Below are 23,977 nucleotides of genomic sequence, written 5' to 3' on the forward strand. Positions count from 1 at the left end.
AATCAAAGAACAAAATTTCAGGGCGTGGGTTGCAGCAAAAGGAGAATTTGATCAGGACTGAGTCCCTGCCTGAAGATTTTTTAAGCAACCGGTTGTTTTGCTGTACAGCCTCAAGCGGCAACACTAGACAGTTACCTTGAGGACTCAAACAAAAAGGTTACCACATGGGGTATGCTTGAAATCTCTCCAGTTCCACAGGACTCGTGGGACAGAAGGGGAACATTCACTGGAAAACGCTGAAGAGTCAGTATGTGAACAGCCACACTCAAAGAGTCATTTTCAAAACAGCAAGGCTGCTACGGGCAGGATGCTGTCACCAGAGACAAGGTGTAGACTCATAATGGAAGATGCCAATGGCAACAGGCCGGCACGTTCCTGCACCTATACATGGGGTTGGTGTGCCAGGACAAGGGACAACAAACATGACCAGTGGGCTCAGCGCTCCCCTCACCTTGGCACCTGCAGAGGAATGAGTTATGCTCTTAAACATCTCAATCATTGTTCTCTGTTTTAACACTTTGGTCTTTTTCTTGGGAACCAGGCTATAGGTTCCCATTCTCCGTTTCTTCTTCCGAGATACTGCAGCAGCTGGAAAAGAGAAGCAAAAGAAACCCAAAGTTTGCTCAGGAATGAAAAGAAGGGATAGAGAGTAGAGGCTGTACTGGGGGAAACCACATCTGAGAGCATGATCTGAGAAAAAGGCTTCCCACTCCAACTAATTTATTTACAAGTCAACCAAAAGATGACACACACATACGTGCAAACACACAAAGAGCTTTCTGCCAGTGCTGCAAACCCACCCAAATTCTGAGCATCTTCTCCACACTCCTTCTGGCCCCAACATCACTATACACAGTATCAAACCCCTAAATTAGCCTGCGTTTGGCAGTATTGCTGATGCCGTAGGAGGCTGAATAGAATCCAACTTTCTCAAATAGATACCACAAGGCTAATAATACTAACTTAGAATTAAAGTGATTGCACAATAACTGAAGAATACACACGGAAAAGGTACCTTAAGTAAAGAGCCATTTGTCATTCAACCTCATTTCACACCTACTATGGAAGTTTGTTTGACTCCTTTCACTGCTTTAATCGGGTCTTAATTTGTTAAGTCTCCCTCCTGGCCTTCTAATCAAATCAGTCATCGCACCTCACTGCCTGATGCTGTCTTTGGTGAATACACATCAGAGGGATGCTTAGTGCAGGCTCTTTTAAGCACAGTGTACAGCAGGGAACAGCCAGCTTCAGCACCAGTATTACTGTCTGCAGCTGTACAGCCTGTTCCTTGAAAGCATTTCTTCATCTCCCACTATGATGAAATTTCAACAAAAATCTATGAAAAGACCTCTCAAAAAAATTCTGTTAACCCAATTAATTTTATTTATAAGGCTGTATTTCATAGTAAACAGTTGTTGTAGTGATATACGAAGTCCTTCAGAATTGACAGAAGCATCTTCAGAATATCACACGGGAAGATGGGATGAAAGCGAAGTGTCTCCTCTAACAAAAACTTTTAGCAGAAGAGTGAGGAGTGGTGGTGCCTGACGGAGCATGCCTGCCTGCCTGCCCACACCACCTGGGAGGGACCTGCACCCCGTGAAACAAGGCAGCGCAGGAAGGACTGCATGGCAGGTGCTCCCTGCGGAGCAGAAAACCGGTGGACTTCACTTGGGAGGCTACTTTAAGAGGGGACTGCAAGAATGTACCCTGTTCAACATCCAGAAGTGACTAGAAGGGAGGAAGGGAGTCCAGAGGACAGAAGCATTGTGCTTGCAGTGCAACAGCCGCTGCAGAGAAGTGGCTAGATGAAATGGCACTAAGGCCTATGGCAGCAGCCCTACTGACGCCAGCAGAAAAAGAAACGATGAAGCAGATTCAGTGGGAAAAAGGTACTAACAGGGGTTTCAGTCCTTGTTAACATGCCTCATCTGCTACTCAACCACATGCACACAAATCTGAGAGGTGGGTGCTGTTACGCTGTTAAGAATTTTTACCCGTCTGCGACTTCGTGGTGGCCACATAGCTCTGGTTCTGAGGTAGTGACTGGTGAAGGCCCGGGAGAGAGGGCAACGGCAACGGCTTCCCAAACTCCAGGACATTTTTGTTGCCTTCCTCCTTGGATTCTTTTTGATCTCTGCTGTCTCTCCCATCTTTGGGGTCTTTACTTGCATGCTGGAAAACAAAATGCAGTTAAATAGAGCCTCTGCATTAAAAAAAAAAAAAATCAAGAAAATAAATTGAATTCCTTTTTCTCAAACATAATCCCTTTCATAGGAAGATAGGAACACACATTCAAAGCAGAAGCACACAGCCCTTCCTCTAGCACATAATGGCACTTTGCCTAGAGACTGCAAGAACACTCCTAGCCTGCTGCTCCTTCACTTGCTGAAGGCTGCTGCCCATGAAGGCGAAAGGCTGCCTCACAGGGACAGGGTGGCAGGTCCAAAGCAACTGCAGATAATGAAGAGGAAAAGGCGCTGTTCGCGCAGATATTTGGTTGGCTCCAGAGAAGATGCATGAATGCAACAAATGCACCTATTCCCTGAAACAAGCCCTGAGTGCGGCTGTCACGTCAAGCATACACGAGGGAGAGTCTTGCAGAGGTGTTTCAGAAAAGCAGGCGGCAACAGGCAGGGATCCTTCCTTCTGGAGAGCGTTTGTCTCAGTCAAGGCTTAGCAACAGCTGTGGTCTCCCACCTCTAGCCCAGCAGACAACAAAACACAAGCAAAGAAGGTATTTGCCTGACATTGTAGGTCCCTGTACAGTGCTGCCACTGCCGCAGCAAACACCTGCCTGAGCTTACCTTAAACCAGCTAGCACAGGTACTGCCGACCTGGCTGTTGCAACACCAAACACAGGGCAGGCTACAAGCTCCTACTGAAAACCTCATCAGGCTGAAGAGAATTTTGTAGTTGCTCCTGCACTCCCTGATGCTGGAGCCAGGCTCCCAGGCCCCTAGGCAGTTTGTACCCACTCTGATTTGAGCTTTTACTCAGTGCATGGTCTCAACCTTCAGGCATGAAAGCAGGGTTCCTACAGCCCCAAGTCCCACAGCACTGCACCTTTGGCAGAAACCACTGTAACAGCAGAAAGTGGGGTAAATGCTGCCACTCTGATTTGACACCTTACACTGGATTTGCCCTCTTATGTATTTAACAGACGACCTAGCTGCATCCACACCTCTCCGTACATCTGTCCACTCAACTGTCAAGGAGGAGGCAGGTTTGGCAGAGATGCTCCAGAAAACCAAGAGCACACTTAGCAGATTACAAGCTCTGCGGTGGCAATGTTTTAGTGCTGCTCCACTTGCAGGGAAATACTTCTTATGCGACTTCTGAAGCAGCAGCTGAAATACCAAAAAAGAAAGAAGAATCCAGGCAAAAGAAAGAAAGGGGGGAAAACCAGCAAACAATGAAAACACTCTTTAAAGTCCGGGTTTAGACACTGCTTTCAAGTAATGTGACCTTGCGAACAAATGGGGAAGCAACTGATTCTCCTAATTACGGCTCTGCCATGTGCACACCGCTGGCAGAAAGCAAGGGCTTGGTTGCAGACAGAAAAGCTGTAATGATAATCAAAAATGACCTGCACAAAGAGGCCATCAAATTGCCAATGATTCCTGCATCAAGCCCATAACTTATGGCTGAACTGCCACATCTTTTCTTAAAAGGCATCTAGTCTTGGATTACCGATTTCAAAGACGACAAATCTACCATATCCTTTGATATGCTGTTCCAATGCTTAATTGCTCTCACTGTCAAATAATTAAATGCATTATGCTTTTTCAACTAAATTAAAAACCCCTTTATCATCAGAAATTCTCACTCCAATAAGTTTTATAGAATGAGCAAATTAGGTGTCCATAGGATGATTTACTGGACATTGGATTATTCCTGAGACTGCTCCCAGTTGTTCTACCCCTTAAAAAATGTACGTCAGGAGTGCCAGGCAGAGCATGCCAATAATAGTCTCAACAATACTATTTGTACCTCTTAGAAGTCCCTAGTTTATAGATCTAAAGGTTAATGGTAACTCTTGGCTATAGCATTATTCTGAGAATTCCCAAGTCCCCTGGAACATCCACTGCTTTCCATTTTTAACTTAAAATTAGAAAAATGAGATTGGGGGAGGCAGATCTGACGCAGAGCTGCCTGCAACAAGTGTACATAAGGGCTGCATTTTTTGTCCTTTAAGTGCAGGTTCTTGCACCTGGTCTCTGATAAAATGTGCTGTTACTCCCAAACATCAAGAATTCACATTCAGACCATGCCAGACTGTTTGTAAGAACATAATCAAATTTTAAATGAAAAAGTAGTTATGTTATTAGCTTGGGTTTTTCTCTCCCCCTGTAACTACAATAAGGAATTAGATTTTAAAATCTTCAACAGGGCTGCGTGAGAAGTGTTAAATGTGACTTTTTCATGGAAATTCTGGTAAAAGTTATTAAAATCATATTAAGCCTTGTGAGATCTGGATTATTACTTGGCGGTATATGCAGCAATGCTAAAGAACAAGAAGTCCCACAGAGAGGTGACCAGATCTCTCAGGAAGCCTGATGGCACAGGAAGCTGAGTATGCACGGCCAGCAGCAAAACATGCATACATACATATACATCACACATGTATATAAATAACCCTAAATCCACGGACTGTAACAAAAAGGATCAGTAAAGATTTGAAAGCACTCATATACTCAGTCCACACACAGTTTTCTCACTATCTTTCTCCACTCTTAGCTAGATAAACAGTTACCTCTTTGCTGTTCTTATTAAATTTTACCCTTCCAGTATTTAGTGGATGAAACTTTATTCTTTTCCTATTTCTAATGTTTCTGAATTCTGCCAGCTGCTTAACTTGAGCCTGTAGGTACAGCAACAGGATGCCCTGGTCTCCTACGCTGAGCTTTTATGCTCTGCTCTACCTGCTCCTAATTTAAACGCTCCCAGAAAAGAGGCTTTGCTAATCTAGCACACCAGTCTGCTGGGATATCTCTTCCTTAAAATCCTGTCATGCTGGCTAAGAGCTGCTTCAAGCACACCTGGGCCCTTCTCCGCAAAGATATGCTGCATCCTTTGCTCCCCAGGTAGCAACCAGCACCTGACGCCCCTCCGCAGAGGAGAGTGAGCAGGTTCAAACAAGAAGAAGCAAAGGCAAAAGGCGGACTGTGCGTTTGGGAGCGGGGCGAGGGGGTGCTAGACTGTTTGGGGCACAACAGATTCCTATCAGTGCAAAACAGAAGCAAAAAATTACAGCGATCCATTTAAACACAAAGCTCACAGATCCACCTGCAAACCCCCAGCACCATCAGAGGCCTTCTCAAAACGCTGCACAACCATTTAGTTCCAGCTGGGTTCCTGCTGGGGAAAAGGCTGTTCCAAGGTAAAACTTGGACAAAGGTTCTCCTGCAGAACCTGCAGCTGCCTCCAGCCCTGTCACCCCATGCCCCAGCCCGGGGTAGGTAGGACCCAACTCAAAGCCACCTCCATGGGCTACACGGTCACTGGCACAGCTGTTTGCAATTAATGGCTCCTGTTTGTGCCACTTTCTTCCACTTTCATGATGGATGGGTTCCTCCTGCCCTCTCCAGTCCTAGCGCAAGACACAGCATCAAGCAGGTGTCTCTAGAACTGCTTGCGGTTCGGTACCCATCCAAGCAAGCTCCTGCTTCGTGGCTTGCAGCCTCTCTTACCTTCCCCCAGGAGAGGACACTTGTGCTGGCAAAGCACAAACAAAGTGGGCTGCAAATAGCAGGTGCTTCAAAGACTCCCAAAAAAAGAAAAAAAAAAAAAATCACTAGTTAAGATCTACTCATCCCCTTTGCTGTGACAAATCCCAACAGGATCATAGAATTGTAGAATCATTAAGGTTGGAAAAGTCCTCTAAGATCATCGAGTCCAACCATCAACCCAACACCACCATGGCCTCCTAAACCATGTCCCCAGGTGCCACGTCTCCTGGTTTTTGAACACCCCCAGGGACAGTGACTCCCCCACCTCTCTGGGCAGCCTGTGCCAGTGCCTGACCACTCTTTCAGTGAAGACATTTTTCCTACTATCCAAACTAAACAGGTTCCTGCTTCGCTTCCTGAAGATCCAGAGTCCTCTGCTAAAGGTGGGAAATGCCAGACTGGCAATGCTAGAGCAGAAGTGACCGCGCCAGGAAAGCAGTGCGTGGCTCAGCCATCTGCTGGGCATGCACTGATCTGCTAAGAACACTAATGAGGATATGCACACCTTGAGCTGCCCGCCTTTCTACCTAAGCAGACTCCTCCCCTCAGACACTGGATGAAGATCATCCTCCTTCACTTAAAACCAAAAAACATTGAAGAGAACAGAGGTGCTTTCATCTAACACCTACATGAACTCCACAGCAAACAGGAAAATTAGAGGCAAGAAGGACTATTCCTGACCCTGAATGAACTCCTTTGCTGTAAGTTAGCCCTGTCCAAACCAGCCGTGGTCTTTTTCTTGTTTCCCCAATTACACTTAGATTTTTAACAGTCAAGCACAGTTCTCATTTAAAGATTTAGAGAAGTTCAGTGAGGAGAAACCCATGCAAAGGCAACTCTAGGACACAGTTTGAGCTCCCTGTGTTTGCACGTTGTCTTAATGACCACATGTATGGACCACTGGAGGCCAAGAAAGGACCAAAAATGATAGAAAAAGAAACTGCGTTGCTAATGTCTTCATTTCTCACAGCTTCTCATGTGGTATCAGCCCATCCTACACAAAAGGTTGTAAAGCCACTGTTTCATGTTGGGCATTGCAAGGAATAGTCAAGAAGCTAAAGACAGTTACTCCAAGGCTCAGACCAATGTTTCCAGAAATGCTTGTGTCTGAAAACAGCAAAAATGGGACCACAGCTACGTCCGACACCATTGTGAGAAAAATAGTCAAGAAAACTGCTTAGACTGGGACAAGAACACAATATTTTATGTGTTAATAATAATTAAACTCAAGTGCTTTCTACATTTTAATGGCTTTGACCAGTTTCTATTATTGGCAGAGAAGTCCCCTACAGCAGCATGGAGAAGTTACTAAAAATGGAAAAGACAGAATATCCTTTTTTATTCCAAAAGCAAATATATAGAACAAACAAACCTTACTAATTAAACCCTGTGTTGGTTCGACAGACCACACATGGCATTCTTCCCACAGCCCAGCAATTAAGGGGTCCTTCTGTTACCAAAGCAAGCAAGCTAGCAATGACCGAAGAGAAACCAGACCAGAACTCCATCCGTGTGTTGGTGCAAGGACACTGGCAAACGTCCTCCAGGTCCTGCTTTGGAGCAGGGCAGCTTTGAAGAGTGCTGCTGAAGGACTGCCACTCACTGTCGACACCTGAAACTATCTCCAGCTTAGACATATGAGTTGTTTTTTTTCTCCTCTTTAAAGGACCTTCATCTCAGGCACTGTACGAACTTGAAACCAAAGCCAGCTAGCCAGGAGGACTAAACTAACGGGCACTGCCACCAGGCAACACAGCAGCTGTCACAGAGCAACCCTCTTCTCTCCATCAGTCAGATCTGGAGGGGTAACGAGATTTGTACCACGGCGCTGCCTTTGAACAGCACAAAGCAGCAGCTCCCAGGGGTATCTGCCTCTAACAACTGGTGAATGATATTTAAGCAAGAAATACCCGTTTGCTATAAAAAATTTATCACAAGCAGATGACAGTGCCTGTAGGAGCTGTAGTGGTGCTACTCTCCCTTTCCTCCGCTGCTACAGAATTACAGTTTTCACTACCGAATTTCACCACAGCTGCTGGGGGATCCTGAGCCCTGCCTAAGCCTTACCTTGGAGCAACAAAAAGAAACCTGCAGGGCTTTGGTCTTCATCTAGATCAGACAACCTGCAAGGCTGATCCACCTATTAATGCCCTTTTATCTGCAGATTAACACATGCCATTTAGAAGAGCAATTCCTGTGTGACTTGATTACAATTGCACTGATTTGTGTGCAGTTAGGCGTCTGCATAAAATCATATGCTGCCAGGCAGACTGTGCTAAACCAAGCTACAAGCCTGGATTTAATGGGTTTTGGAACCAGCGTCCAGCGTTGTTCAGAGGTGTGGACACTGACTGGTCAGGGGAGACCCCACTCCTCATCCCTGTCCCCTCCTAGATCAAGCAGCTCAAGGGAAGGGAGTGCACACATCAGTCAAAATGAAACATGGTAGCTCAAACCAGTTTCAATAGCTAGCCTCCTGATAGAAATAGGTCTGCTGGGGACCTGGGACTGGGACGGTTATTTCTGCGGGCTGTGGTCGGCAGCTGGGGCAGCCACCTTCAGCTGGCGCGGTCACGTCAGCAGCATGAGCACAACCGGTTAAATATGAAATTAAGAGTACTGCACAATATACGTTCACTTTCTACCTCCCTCCGCAGTAAACCCTCTGTACAAGAAGTCCAATGGTAATCTATGGCCTCATCACTCCTCAAGGAGATTTCCCAAAGGGGATATTTAACTGTGGCCAGACTCACACACATGAACTTCACATTTCCAGTCTGCCCACGCATGGCTGGGTGCCCCTCTGGAGAGGGTCCTTGATAGGTGCACCTTCCAGGTTCAGACAAGCTGACAGCAACACTTGCAATCAGATGGAGAGCTCTATTTCACTATGCTCTCTACTCTTCTTTTTATTTTTTTTCCCCCCAGGAGACATCACTGTCCCCATTAGGACCTGCCCTTTGAGTTTTCTGCATGTTAGAGGGTCTGAGCCTGCTGAGCAATCCCAGAGGCTTGCAAAACACCAACTGCCACCTGCCTGGCCCCGAGAGGTGAACACAAGACCTTCTTAGGCCAGGAGTTCCTGCAGAGCAACCCACAGACCACGTCAGCACACCACTGCAGTACTGCTGGGCACTGACACAGAAAATAATTCTTTACAGCAACAGCAACACCTGAGTGCACACAGAAAGCAAGCAGCTTACTGGTCCTGGGATCAGACTTTTAGTGGCAACGCTGCTTAAAGGTATAGTTTGATGAATATCGGTAGAAACACCAACATAAGCAAAGCACCCTCTGCTCCAAGCTCCTCCTTTCTACCCAGGCTTTGTCTCCCCCAGTTAGAATCGGTACCCTGTTTTGGGCTCACACTGTGAAGCAGGCTGAGATACTAATTTCACAGATTTTTGCACTATTTCTTCTCCGAGTTCAGTCCTCCTGACCCGGTCCTCCACACAGCACAAAAAAATACCACCAGAGACACACACGCCAAACTACAGCCTTGTGGTCACTAAGCAATGAACAGAAACATAACTTGGGGTTCCCAATTCAGCCATCTGCTCCTCCTACCTCAAGTGATAGCTACGGGACGCTTTCACTACCTATCATCCTTTATGCCTTCCAGAGATGTCTTAGTGACAGGGAGTTTCTGAGCAGGAGGGGCCTTCCCCAAGCTCAGGACACACACACGCACTTGCCTTTCAGTCTGTTGCCTAGTCCTGGAAAGGTTTGGGTTCTTAATAGGGTTGTAAATGGATTAAGGAAAGAAATAAGTTCTTCTAAAGGGGTAGCATTTGTGTTACTGCACTAATGAGAAGGGGAGCAGAAATGATGCTGTCAACAACCCTTCTGAGGTCTCCATTCAAAAACCACCTTAACATGCGACAACACCAATTAAAATTGTCACCTGTTTCAGATTCAGCTTCGATCCCAATTCAGGAAGCAACTCCTAAACAGAGAAAAAGCTGGTTAAATTTGTGAGAAAATTATTTGCTTCTATTCAAAGACTAATCCACACGTGCAGGAAAAGGCTACCAAGGTCCCCTGACAACTACTGGATTACAGAAAATAATTTTTTGGTCCCAGTGAGCGTCTGCAGGAGTCAGGGCAAACAAATGTTTATACTTTGCAGGCAACGAAATACCTTCCTCCCCTCCTTCTCCCAGGCAGCACATGTCTGCAAGAACAGTCTACCAAGAAAACAAAAATGCTTTAAAAAATATTAGCAAAGAAAACTACTGTGTCCTGCAACATCAACTTCTGGGTGATTTCCATAATTTATTACCTGGAATACAGGACCTGCTATCGTGGTGTTTTTGAAGGGGAAAAGGTGTGAACAGGGAGGCTGGTACATGAAAAGTTACTGCAATGCTGTGCTGAGGAGCCTCTTACACACAGCTCAACAAGGAAATAATCAGGATAGAAAAATGACAACTAGCAAGGACTCAGCTACTCAAAAGAAAATAGCACACAAATTCCAAAGACAATGGAGAAAAATTAGGTAGTAATTATCAGGAAGGCTGAACACAACAGATGTTTTATTGTCTTGCAGAAATGAGATCAAATCTTGGGATCACATTCAGATGCAGAGGCTTGAGTGGAGAACATGGGAACAGCCTCTTCTTACCACCCTTCTCCTGAATGTTGTTTCCCTCCCTATCTTAAGCCCAAGGGAAACGGCCAGAGGTGCTGAGGACAGGCTATGCACTTTCTAGAGTGGCCCAACAACTGCAGGCTTTGGTTTTTGAAGCCGTTGTTACTGTGCGAGCAAATAATGATCAACAGCACCATCACAGCAGCTCGTGTAACAGAGCGCTGCAAGCGTTCGCAAACGTTGCGCGCAGCTTTCTAGAGACAAACCTTGAAGCCCAAGGGGTTGCGTAAAAATATTCTTTTGATGTATCATAAAATATGAATGAGGAAAACACTCCCTCCTAACCTAGCAGTAGTTTTTTAGAAGGGAATTGCCTCTTTCAATTGCTCGGCCCCAAGGGATCTCTCCCTGTCAAACTCCACAAGGGTCTCAGGGTTTGCCCGGTCTAATTTAAGAGCAGAACAGGCTGCTGGAGAAAAGCTGCGAGGCAGTTTAGGTTGCAAAGCCTTGTTTGTGTAAGAGACAGCCTTATGTGAGATTTTCATCAGGCTGCATGTATTGCATCTGGGCTGCCTTGCTTGCTAGCCAGAAAACACAGCAGAGGTGTGAGAGCGAGAGAATTAAAATGCAATCGGAGGAAGACAGAGGGGAAATCAGAGGTTTGGGAGGATGGCTGGGAAATCATGGCAGGCGTGGTTTCTGCCCTTCTATTGAGGCTGGGTGCCCACGAGGTTTGTAATCTTGATGTGCTCTTCGGACTCCCACCTGCTTCCGGAAGCACAGGTGGTGCCGCAGCCAAGGGCACCTTTCCCCATCTGTGGCTGGCTAGGTGCCACCCATCTCTTTTTTTTTTTTTTTTCTCTCTTCCCCTGCTCCAGACCACAGCGATTCACAGCTTTGAGAGCTTCACATCATATTATCGCTGTGCCGCAACATGTGGGTGACATCTGAGGATCGCTTTGCATTTGCTGGTCTGTAATACTCCGGCAGCTAACAGCAATCCATTGCACCAACCTTTACAAAGCTGCGGCAGCTTCCCGTTTATTTCTGGGTGTAACTCATTGCCAAGCAGGGCTCACAATCCTCTCCCTGACCTAGGTGCAGGATACTTAGAGGCCAGTCTCTCTCTGTCACTAGACACAGCACAATGAGACAATCCAGCTCACTAAATATAAAGTGTCCCAGGCTGGAGACCAAATGCCCGCCGCAGACATCTGCCTGTTCCAGTATTTATTCCCTGCCTTTGGCAAAAGAACCAAAAAAATAACGAAAAGAACCAAACTTGGCCAGTGACAAAGAAAGACCCACTTCTGTTCACCCTACTATAACACGAACGCAACAGATGTTTTCACATATCCTTTTGCTTCCTAAAAAAAAAAAAAAAAAGCCAGAGCTGTTTTATTAAGTGATGTTAAATCCACCCCTAAGGATTCTGGAGTGAAGATTTCTGAACAAGTTGCATTACTGCAGGCAACATACAGAGAGAGGGAAAACATCATCTGGTTTACTACTGTAATGATACAGCAATGCAATCAAGTTGCCTGACACATCAGCTTCTTGACAGCTTCCAAGCTTAGGAGAAGCCTCAAGTTAACACGCTATGCTTAATTTCCTTTGGGTCGAACTTATAAGAAATCTAATTTGTTTCACAAGCAGCTCTGGATTTCGGCAGACGGCTGATGAGCAGTACAGCCAAGAGAGAAAAGGCCATTTAGTGTCTCACATAGATCTGTTGGAGAAGGTAATTGATCAATTATATATTTAGAAACACATTGGGGAAGAGAGCTGATGGTGGCCATATGACTCTATTTTAACACCTCTGTCTCTCTGTAGGAAGAGAAAAAAATAAAAATGAATATATATATGTATATATTTTTTAAAAAAAAATCAATCCACTCGTTGGGACACCTCCGAATTGCGCATGTGCAGCAAGGTATCCCTCTCACGCACTCAGAGAAAGCCAAGAGCAATCGCAGCAGCAGCAGCACTGACTGCTGGGCATATACGTTACCAGGCTAGGGGTGGGTTTAGGCATTGTCTTCCGTGCTCTGTGGACCTTGACTTCAGTGTTAGCAGCGGTGGCTTTTTTAGTATCCATGTCCTTACTGCCCTCCCCGAGCTTGGTTGGCATCGTGGCTTGCATCTGAGAAAAGGAACCCACAGTTCTCCCTTTGCTTGCTCCTCCTGGAAGGGTTTTTGCAGCATGGCCGGTGAGAGAAGCAAAGGTGCTGGTAGTCCTTAGAGGTTGCTCCTGTGCCATCTGCTTGGTTAGAATATATCCATTGCTCCCTGTTACAGAAGTCTGTGTGAAGTCATTAGCTTTCATATGGTTTTGCTTCCCAGTCTCACCATCTCGTTCAGAAATGCCATTTTCTGCTATCCTATTTAATTTAGTACTAGAGTCCTGCTGGCTCACTTTCGTATTGTCCTGAGTGTTTTTTGCTGGGTTTGGGTGGCTACCAGCTTCGCTGTGCTCACAGGAACCGTTGGTTTCACCGTCTACTGCCATTTTTGGTTCCCCCACTTGCTTTTCTGTAGCACTTTCATCTGCAGCCATGGCATTAAACCCTGGAGAAAGAGGGAGGATAAGGAGGAAGAGAGGAGAAAGAAAAGGGTCACAAGCAGTATCAAAACTCCAAAGAGAAGGTAGAGCTACTTACAGTAGCTAATGAAGAGCAAACTTCTCTCCCAGAAAACTGCTTGCTATATATATACACACATCCATTTAGGTTGCTCACTCACCTACCTGACTGGCTTGCCTGGATCCTCAGATGGTGAAAACTGGGTTGGGTGGTTCAGTTGAAAGCAGTGCACTCATTCTCACTTGCCTCAGCTGCAGATGTGGCCATTTATTCCTAACTATGGCTTTTTCAAGGTAAATATTAGTTTTCCAGTAACTACATTTATTGGACCATATATCAACACCTCACATGTCAAATGAAAGGCTGGCCCATCTTGCATTCAGATCTCTGGCAAAGCCCTTCACAATGCCAGACTGACACAAGAAAAACTTGCTGGTAGGGCTCTACAGGTAAGTTTTTGTGGCACAGACACAGCTCAGCAGCTAAATGCCTACATCAGGGCTCTGCTGCTAAACAAAATGTTGCAAGGAGCAACTCCCTGGCAATCACAGCTCTGCTGGAAACGTCATCCTGTGGAGACCAGCTCTTTTGCCAGGATGAAGCAGCACAGGAGCAGGATTCACAGTGTCATTTCAGAGGGAATAGGCAGAGTAAACATAGGGGTGAAGCATCTTAAATGCAATTTTAGACCCAAATAATTACATGAATCAAAAGCAGTGAGATTTCTGCAGGCTGTCTAAAAGCTCATGCACAGATAAAACAGGAGTGTGCACGTAAGAAGTATTTTTTCCCTCCCTTCCAAACAATTCCATGCTCCCCATCAATGAATTTGTCCCATCAGAGATTTCAGACCTGAGCTGAAAAAAATCCAAGCATGAACACCATGTACTTGCAGAAAGGTTTCCGACATGACAAACTAGCAGCTCCCCAGGCAACCAGGAGTGATAACAATTCACTGGCACGTTCAGTAAAACGATTAAATCAACCTGCTGTTAGGGATTCCTTGTACTGTTTTCCTTTCAGAGGCCAGACAGTTATGAAAAAAGCATCACAAGAAGTACCAGTGAAAGCTTTGTCCAAGTGGGCTGTCAAAGCAGGTAGGACTGCTTTACAACTAGCTCAAATTAAAGCAATTTTTGCCTACAGTATTCAGAAGGGCCCAGAGTCAAACTGGGGGACAACTTTGCAAGCCAGACCAGCACGGTGGGTATCAGCATCTCACTTCATGCTGCTTTTGAAGCCCAAACACTCAAGGAAAACAATACCCTGAATGTCTCTGCTGACCTGGCAAAAACCTGATGCAAGGCTAAAGCATGAAGAGGAACCAAGATCCTGCACCCCAGGATGTCAAGTCCAACACACCTGGGCTAATGGTTCAAGGCCGAGCTCTGCAGGGCTTTGCTGTGCTCCCCGAGCACTCACAGCTCAGTGCCAACTCCAGCAGCACTGGCTGAGTCTGGAGGAGCCGTGCTGCACAGCTCACCAGAACAGCTCTTCCCAGAAAGTTCAAAATTCCCTTTCCATTTTGTGGTAACTGGGGAAAAAAATCTCCCCCCAGCTATTTGAGGGCTTACTCACTCCCTTCTTTCCACCCCCTTTTTAATGCATTCATGCAGTTAATCTCCTTACTATTGGGTTGACCTAAAAGATCTATTTGAAACCGACCTGTGCACAGACGGCATTTGCAGAGCTACTCTCTAAAACCAATGTATGCTAGTACCTGCAATAACCATATTAGTCCCCAAAATTCCCGTTTTTTGGTGCTCATCTGGGATTTAAAGACGAACGTTTCCTGCATTAAACTGAAAGCCCCCTTAGAACTAGTCAACACATCAGACCATTCAATCCAACCTCCGGCTTGAAGCATGGTCAACACTGAATTCAAACCAGACTCAACCAGGTGGGTCTCAAAGACCTGCTGCAGTGCTTGACTTGCTCCAGGTTGATCCTACCCAAAAATTACAAGGGGGGCAGTCCTAGTCCTGCCCCATGTTTCCAACTGAAAGCCACAGATGTTGGGCGCTAAGCATCTTACTGTGTCTTCAAAACCTGATGATGAGTGGAAACTCTTCCCTGGGGTTCAACTGTGGCCATTCTTCCTGATGAGACACCGGCACTAAGCGGTCCATTCTCCCCAGACCCAGGCAGCTCAGCCTTCCACGTGCGCTCTGCCAGCTCAGAGCCTCCAAAATGAACTCTAAAACCTCCAAAAAGAGCTCACTGGCGCTCACTGGAGCACATGCAGAGGCAGAAACCCCACCTCCGGTAGGCAGTAACTGAGTGGCTCTCCTAGCATGACTAGAAGCCATCACCTCCATCTGCTGTCCTCTCATGCCACCCGAACTACCTTCTGTGCCCTGAAAATTCTAATAAGACGCACAAGGGTTCGTTTTGGATAGCAACAACTCAGACTGGGAAAACAAAAAGTGTTACTTTTTTCACTGTTGTTTAACTATTTGAAAAGTCTTGGGCAAAAGGAGCCAACAGCTATGCCCTAATTCTTTCAATTCTTGTTTCTCTTTCTGCATTTGGTGTCTTTAAGAGAGACCGCACTGTGGCTGTTAAAACAATTACTTCAGCAAAGTCAGTGCCAGAAGAAAACAAAAATGAACTCCCTAAACACAGATGGAGGTTTCTACTGCTCAGCAGTAGGCACCTGGCCGAATGAAGCCTTCAATATTTGTTGATTTAAATACTGCACACTCCCACCAGAGCAGTCAAATAACTTCAGTGACTGACTATTAGATAAACTGAATAAGCAGAGGGCAAGAATTGCTCTACCTGCCATGAAGGCAACCAAAACAAGGTAAATTAGAGCACTGCCCAAGGGGAAAGAATAACTGCATTACTCCAGAAAGCATCACAGACTTTATGAAAAATCCATGAGGCTAAAATTAAAATCCCACGTACAGTTCCCCCCCACCCCCCCTTCTTATTAAGTGTGCAAAATGCAATCTGATTGACTGTGGAAGTGCCATCAATCCCCTATAAAGAGGCACCAGACTTCCAAATCTGTATGACTTGAGATTTGACAAAAACAAAGATATGAAATTTCATCGTCCCTGAAGTTCCACAGAACTGCAGAACTTGGCAGCGGTCATCAGGGGTATGGGTTTGATCTAACAGGATTATGCACCCACTCTGCCCTGCTGTAAATGACCGCACACACTGCAGGGCAAAGCAAGGTCCTACAGCTTCCAGCTCCAGCCTCGACCACCAGTGCTGCCACTGCTCAGCAGGCCGAGCGAAATGCATTGTACAGTGTCACGACTCGGTGCCGAACAGACACGCGTCCACACGACAAAAGCCAATATGGCAACTGGCATCACACGGCTCCCTGGCTGGCAAGAAGCAGCAGAGGCCAAGGATTGAATGGGAGGAGAGACTATGTCCCTCTCCAGCCTCTGACAGGTCTGAGACACCACGGGCAAGGATGTCCTGAGCTGCTGGGACAGGCTTCCTTCGGGAAAGATCATCTCCATCCTCCTGCTCCCTTTTCTGGCAAACTTTGTAATAGCATTGTTTTCTACGAAACGAGTACCTGTATGGCACAGGGCTCCTGCAAGAAGTACCAGAGCCAACCCACCGACTGCAGGAGCTTGTCAGCCCAGGCTCCTACCTGAACACAGAATTAAAGAGACCCCCATGAAGAACTAGTTTGCGTCAGGAGCTACGTTGCTTAATAAGGTGTGGTAACACAAGTAAGCTAGTCTGGTTTTCACAGACAAAATACCTGGTCTGGTAATAGGAAAACAGGAGTTGCCATCCCAGGCTAGGCTACTGCTCCACTTGCCATGATGTTCTGCCTCTAACTTGGTGCTCAGGCCTTGTGTACAAGGACACATCTGCAAGTCTGACCAGGTTCAACAAGTCTTAGGTACACTAAGTGCACATTTACAAGCATTTCTGAATAGACAAAATTCAATATATATTTACATTTTTGCTGAAATACAGCCTATAGATGGGGATGGGAACACAGACTAGAGACAGCAGGAACCTCACAGTGGGGAAATACTGAATAAAAGAGCCCACAGAAGCTCTTCAACAGAACCAGACAGCTAAAGAAACACTTGTTCCTGATATGACCTTTTCATTTCCCTCTTTCCATTATTTTTTAAAAAAAGTTTCACTGCAAACCTTCTCAAATCTTTATTTCAAATATACTTTAAGGCAACGAGTTCTCTTGAAAAATGCTGTTCAACAGCTTTTCTGCTCTTGTGCACTGCAAGTGCAAGTGAATAAAACCTAAAATCGGTATTTCTCTAGAACTTTACAACTTGACAGTATGCATTCCTTCTAAATGAAGCAAAACTATGTTTCCTCCGTATTCACTTTTCTCTCCAAGTCCCTCATTGCTCCTTGATCTACAACCATTCTTTAATTAAAAAAAAAACCAAAAGGTAGAAAGATACAGCCTATGTCCACAGAAGTGTAACCTCATTTACTGGAAGCACCCTAGTGTTTTCAGAGCTCCCTTACACATCATGATCTTAGAGGCCTTCTCCAACCTTAATGATTCAATGATTCTATGATCCCCTACGCCATATGCAGCAGTAAAAGCTTGTCACATTGACCACATGCTGCCTGCATCCTGATCCAAGCATTCGGTATTAATTTAAAATCCAGCAACATGTAGGACGTGTAACTTGCCCAAGAGATTCATTCGCTGGTTTGGTGCCCGTTCTCCCAGGTAGGTATCTGATGCTGATACCAAGTTGAAATAAACTTTAGTAAAGGTGTATCTTCTAAGAGCTGGCTCCCTTTTAGTAACACAAGGAATTTAAGACTCAGAAAATTACACGGATACATTATCCCTGCGACTCCACACGGCAAAGAATACTCAGTAAGATATTTAAAACACTCCTCTGAATTAAAAACTCACTGAGAGCAAGGAAGGGTTCATACCCCTCCCACCTCTCCCCAGGCTCGAGCAGACCCTCTGCAGAAGTTTCAGTCTTAAGGTTTCTTCTCAATATCAACACCGTCATTCAAACTTGAATTAGAATTCCCGTGAAGGGAACAGAGTCTTCGGAAAGTAGGGGAGATAAGTTCAGACAGGATAAGGACACCTCATCTCGTTTTAGGTGTCTAAAAGACATCTCAAACTCCTCCTAAGCCACCATTGCAACCAACAGAAAGAAGACAACAGCTTAAAAAGCACAGTCTGACTTTCAACATCTGTCTTTGGATAAACTAATCACCACCTGAACATGCCTACCATGTGTAAGCAGAAATGAGCTGGACTATTTCAGAATTAGAATGATAACTTAAAAAAAAAAACCCTAAATTAGGCAAAACGAAACCCAGCTCTGCTCTCCCAGCCCAGACTCCTGCAGTGCTGGTTCCTCTCCGCTGCTTTTGCCTGCTGGGTTCCCAGCCCTTCCAGCAGAGCCAGACCTGGCTCCAGTCCTGCCCCGGAGCTCAGATCAGCCTGCCAAAACCTGCCTGCAGGCAGAGCCTAACAGATGCGCTACGGTCCCCACCAGCCATCCCGGCCACAGCCAGAGGAAACCAAATCACCTCTGCAGAGACTGAAGGCAATGAGTAGCCACCAGAAACTTTCCATATGCCAGCAGCCAGATGATCGGCTCAAAACTCTGTATTCCTTCGAGAACACTCTGAAGAAAATAAAGTCTTAAATACATTTTTTAAAGTCTGAACTCACTGGTCAGTGAGACAAAATAAGAAAAATATGCAAGTATTATGAGCCCTTATAGTCCAGGTCAAAATACACTCATCACTAGGTCTGAGACAAAAAAAAAAAAAAAAAAAAAAGAAGAAGAAGAAAGGAAGAACCTACAAGCGAATGCACTATTATCTGATCTGGAACTTTTACACGTTTTTCTGAATATCTTGGTGCCGAGCACTGGTAGACGCGAGACACCCAACTGCCCATGTCTTGCACAAAATTTTCCATGCGAGTGCTGCCAGCAGAGAGCACAGGGCAGCTCTGTGCCTTCAGCAGAGCCACGAGGCTTCAGCTGCTGCAAGAGAAACATCAAACTCTGAACTAAGCAAAGATGGAGCTTAGATGAAAAGCACACGATTATGAATGGCAGTACAAGTAAGTGCTGCATAAATTTGTATTTCTATATACACATTTCACAGATTTTTTCACCTTAAGCACTTTGCAGATCATCTTTAAAACACCACAGATACCACAGACATTTATTCAATACCCAGCTGACCTGCTGGATAAACTTCTAAAAGCGAGAAATGCACCTGCTTATAATCCTTGTGTTATAACAGTTTCCCCCCACTTCCTCCTCAAAGTAAAAAAAAAAATAAAAAGAAAATTGTAATGCAGAAAGAAGCCCAGCTGACATCAAAAAAGATGACAAAGAGATGGGGACTAAAACCATACAGACTAGGGAGAACTGGTGGCTAGAGATCCTACATCCATTGGAAGGGAAAGCACCACCTCTATTGTTCAAGCCAAAAAGCAGAGCATTTTGAAGCCAAGACATGAAGAGAATTAAGTGTTTCAGGCCAAAGTTCCTCCCTGAGGCAAGTTATTGATGGCCTCTTTTTCCCCCCCACCCTTTTAAACCCATGAAGGTGGGTGATATCCACCCAATAGCCCAGCCCTGTATTTTCCCAAGCGTAAATGCCACTCCTCCCAGTGCCCTGGAGCACTGTCACCCTGTGACAGTGTCACTGCTTCCCACCTCCCGTCAGACACACAGAGAGTCAAAATAGGACAAGAAAAGTGAAAAATAAAAGAATAAACAAGAACGACTTCTGCTGTTAATGTTCAATACTGAGATTATACTGAGGTCAGGTAAATGGGGTTCGCATCTCGCCCTCGGACTCCCTGTGAATACCAGCAGTGACTCAAAGCACTTTAACAACCTGCGTGAAATTAATTCATTCCTTTGCCATGGGATGGAGTCCATGGTGTTACAGCACCGGCCACAAGGCCACGAGCCCTTCCATGACTGCAGGATGCTCCTGCTCTGGGGCTGCCGGGCTCCGAGCGCGTTTCCTCTGCTGCAGCCTGTCTGCCGCAGGGCACAGCCTCCCTGGAGCAGGGGTCTTGAACTCGGGCAGCACCTGGGTGCACATCTAAGTGAACATCTAAAATACCTAAGCACCATTTTGCTCTGTCTGGTCTCCTGGCTGTCAGTGTCAGCAGGGGATCCCAGTGCTGAGTACAGTGAGGCAAGGAGATTATTCTCTTTCTCCTTTAAAGTAGCCATCTCTGCACCTGGGAATGCAAAGGTTGCAGCTGCTCAGTGGAAAGTAGCACTTTCCTCACTCAGGGCAGCTTCCTATCTGCAACAGAAGAGAGAAAAAGAAACAAACAGAAAAAAAGGCCCGGCCAGGAATTTAAAACCCTGACACTCTGTAAAAGAGTTTTATGTTTATTTGAGAGCAGAGTGGCTGTGCATGCCCCATCCAACACTATGCTCCAGCACTGCTGCTCTTGTAAAACAGCTGCCTTGGGTGAAGTCTCAGAAACGCCGAGGCTAATGGAGACCTTCGTTACCAGCTCCCCTTCCTGCTCCTTCGTGCTGCTGCTTTAGTGGAACTTTCCATCTCTGGGGCTGAGGAATCAGAAAAGGAGTGGTTTGCCTTGAAAGGTCAAGCAAGATGCAGCACGGCATTAGGAGCTATGTACATCAGCAGGAGAACTGAAATCACTTGCAGTTCTTGCAAAGAAACCACTTTTTAATTAGTTTCTCTTTGAGTCAGACTAAAGACAATACAGGCTAATAAAACACGAGAGCAACTTTTTTCCACTCAAGTCTTCCATCTCCCTGCCCCGTTCCCCTCCCTGTCAAAGGAAAAGATGGACCTAAACTCACACCCACATGTAAAACTGAACCGGAACATTTCCCCACGGACAACAAAACAGTCTCATCCACAGCTTTTTTCTATCTGTATTGAGCACTTCTACACAGAACGGGACACTGAGTCTAATGAGCAACTTACGCTTTACGCAGGCTGGGACTCAACCCCAGAACTGGAAATGAAAGTGCTGGGAACACACAAAGATCTGGTTCCTACAGATATATGTTAAATTTATAGCTCAATTATTTCTCTTTATTAGTGCCAGCATGAAGCCAGAAGAAGACATCCCAGCTGGTAACAACAGTGCATTTCTGCAATGCCTTCTGCTCGAGGAACAAAGAACAAAACACCACTGCTGCCCACCCAAGAACCCCCTACTTCCAGGCACCCACAACTCGTCTCCTGGAGAAGCAGGTACCGAGCTGTCACAAATGACAGGCTGCACACTGAGGACAACCAAGAAAGGTGATGCACTGCCTCACAACAGCAGACTATAGACTGGGGCAGCTCAGCTATTGCCCTACTGGAGCATGAGCCTTCCGTGCAACAGATCTTCATGGCGATCTCCAACACGATGATCTTCATCAGTGGTGGAGCCAGACAGCAGTTGCAGGCATTACTGCAGTAGTGCCAATGTGCCTTGTTTGGGGGATAGACCCCTAAATCTTAATCATGGCTGCAAGATACCTGAATTGCTCGGCTCATCTTGGACACAGAGAAAGCACAAGTGTGTACATAGAGATGTAACTCATAAAAGACCATTCTCAGAGAGGCAGCCCCAGAGCTTTGGTCCATGATAACACAGTCCAAATGGGGATCTGATACTGACCTCAGTATCAGTACCCCCCTGAGTCAAGGGGGAGTAAAAAGAGGGAAAACCAGTAACTTACACTAAGTCTTTAGCCCAAACAGCACTTTTAGTCAGTCTTTGGATCTGCAAGTTCAAGCCTCTGAAAGTTTTAGATCCCAGGTTCAATATTGACAGATAAACTGCCAAGGGGATTTTCCCAAAGGGAACATAATCCAGCACAGATCTGGTCTTACGTTGCAGACCACGGCTCCCATCAAACACACTATCAGTCTGCTGCAGCAGCTCAGCCTAAACTAGAACCCAGAAGAACCAGAAGACTTGTGCAGATTACCATTCCCCCCACATCGTACAATGGTTTGGGTTGAGAGGGACCTTTAGAGGCCATCTAGTCCAACCCCCTGCAGTGAGCAGGGGCATCTGCAACTAGATCAGGTTGCTCAGAGCCCCGTCCAACCTGGCCTTGAATATTTTCAGGGATGGGGCCTCCACAACCTCTCTGGGTAACCTGTTCCAGTCCTTCACCACCCTCACTGTTAAAAATTTCTTCCTTATATCCAGTCTAAATCTACCCTTCTTTAGTTTGAAACCATCACCCCTTGTCCTGTCACAACAGGCCTTGCTTATGAGGTCGCCCTCATCTTTTTTATAATCCCCCTTTAAGCACTGAAAGGCCGCAATAAGGTCTCCCCGCAGCCTTCCCTTCCCCAGGCTGAACAACCCCAACTCTCCCAGCCCGGCCTCGTAGCAGAGGGGCTCCAGCCCTCGGGTCATTTTTGTGGCCTCCTCTGGACCCGCTCCAACAGCTCCATGCCCTTGTGCTGGGGGCTCCAGAGCTGGATGTGGCGCTGCAGGGGGGTCTCACCAGAGCGGAGCAGAGGGGCAGGATCCCCTCCCTTGCCCTGCTGCCCACACTGCTGGGGATGCAGCCCAGGGCACAGTTGGCTTTCTGGGCTGCAAGAGCACATTGTTGGCTCATGTCCAGCTTTTCGTCCACCATCACCCCAAGGCCTTCTCTGCAGGGCTGCTCCCAACCCCTCCATCCCCCAGCCTGTGTTGGTGTTGGGGGTTGCCCCGACCCAGGTGCAGGACCTTGCACTTGGCCTTGTTGAACCTCATGAGGTTCTCACAGGCCCACCTCTCCAGCTTGTCCAGGTCTCTCTTTCAATGACATTCCGTCCCTCAGGCGTGTCAACTGCACCGCTCAGCTTGGTGTCACCTGCAAACTTGCTGAAGGTGCACTTGATCCTGCTGTCTATGTCATCAGTGAAGACATTAGAGAGTACTGGTCCCATCCTCCTCACTGAAGGAAAATGACTCTTCAAGCAAACTTAGAGATAGAAATCTCAGACTTCAGGGTGCTTTCGCAGTCCACGCATACCCAGCTCCATATGTTGCCACCCCTCCCTGAGTCAGGAAACAGGGCTCAAAGAAACTATTTCAGGACGTCTTGCAAGTGTGCTGTAATGTTTTCATGTTCACGCAACACTCAAAAATGTAAAGCCTTTGCCAATGCTAAACACTGTTATTACCAGACTTTAGGGACTGTAACTAATTGAACTCCTGTGACGATCACAGCTGGGTAACAAAGGTCAGTGAAGAACAACACATAAAGCACAACGATCACGCAAACCATTGTCTTTTACACACGTGGTATGCTTGGGAAAAGAAGGGTACAATCTGAACATTACCACAAGAATGGAGACTATGCAGTTCACATTTTAAGGTCCTTCTTTTCCAGGTAACAGAACTGGACAATAAGCTCAAGAGGTTCGAATTTGAGCAACTTGTGAAGCCTCAAGACTGTTCCCACACAGGGAGGGTTCTCAGCTTCCTTTTGCTACACAGCATTTGCTTTAAGTCAAAAATCAGTCATAGAATCATAGATTGACCTGAGTTGGAAGGGACCCACAAGGATCATCAAGTCCAGCTCCTATCCCTGATGGCATTGTCCAAATGCTTTTTGAATACCGTCAGGCTTAGTGTCATGACTGCCTCCCTGGGGAGCCTGTTCCAGGGCTCCACCACCCCCTGGGGGGAGAACCTTCTCCTAATGCCCAGCCTGACCCTCCCCGGCACATCTCCCTGCCATTCCCTTGGGTCCTGGCGTTGGTCACCAGAGAGAAGAGACCAGCCCTGCCCCTCCTCCTCCCCTCGTGAGGAAGCTGCAGACTGATGAGGTCTCCCCTCTGTCTCCTCTTCTCCAGGCTGAACAAACCAAGTGACTTTAGCCACTCCTTGCACTGTTTCTCCTCCAAACCCTTCACCAACTCCGTGGCCTCCTCTGGATACTCTCCAGTAGCTTTGTATCCTTAGTGTACTGTGGCACCCAAAAGAGCACACAGCACTCGAGGTGAGGCTGCCTCAGCATGGAGCAGAGCGGGACAATCCCTCCCTCACCTGGCTGCAATGCAGGGCTCGATGCCCCCCAGGGCACGGTTTGCCCTCTTGGCTGCCAGGACACACTGTT

General features: G+C 46.4%; 1 protein-coding gene across 10 annotated transcripts in view; it reads right to left on the reverse strand.

Moving 5' to 3' along the window:
* LOC104052160 (histone-lysine N-methyltransferase EHMT1-like) overlaps window positions 1–23,977 on the reverse strand; it is a 124,114-nt gene that overhangs the window by 37,928 nt on the left and 62,209 nt on the right. For 7 of the 10 annotated variants that reach the window (XM_064469045.1, XM_064469049.1, XM_064469048.1 and 4 more), the window contains 4 exons: window positions 12,335–12,891; window positions 9,637–9,678; window positions 1,998–2,175; window positions 452–588 (listed from right to left, as the gene is read on the reverse strand). In XM_064469045.1, the coding sequence (XP_064325115.1) occupies window positions 452–588; window positions 1,998–2,175; window positions 9,637–9,678; window positions 12,335–12,891 (914 nt within the window). Of the gene's footprint in view, window positions 1–451; window positions 589–1,997; window positions 2,176–9,636; window positions 9,679–12,334; window positions 12,892–22,645; window positions 22,667–23,977 lie in introns of those variants that run through there. The other 3 variants (XM_064469051.1, XM_064469044.1, XM_064469042.1) reach the window with 2 other exon arrangements.

The sequence above is a fragment of the Phalacrocorax carbo genome, chromosome 18 (genome assembly GCF_963921805.1).
Source record: "Phalacrocorax carbo chromosome 18, bPhaCar2.1, whole genome shotgun sequence".
NCBI classification, from domain to species: domain Eukaryota; kingdom Metazoa; phylum Chordata; class Aves; order Suliformes; family Phalacrocoracidae; genus Phalacrocorax; species Phalacrocorax carbo.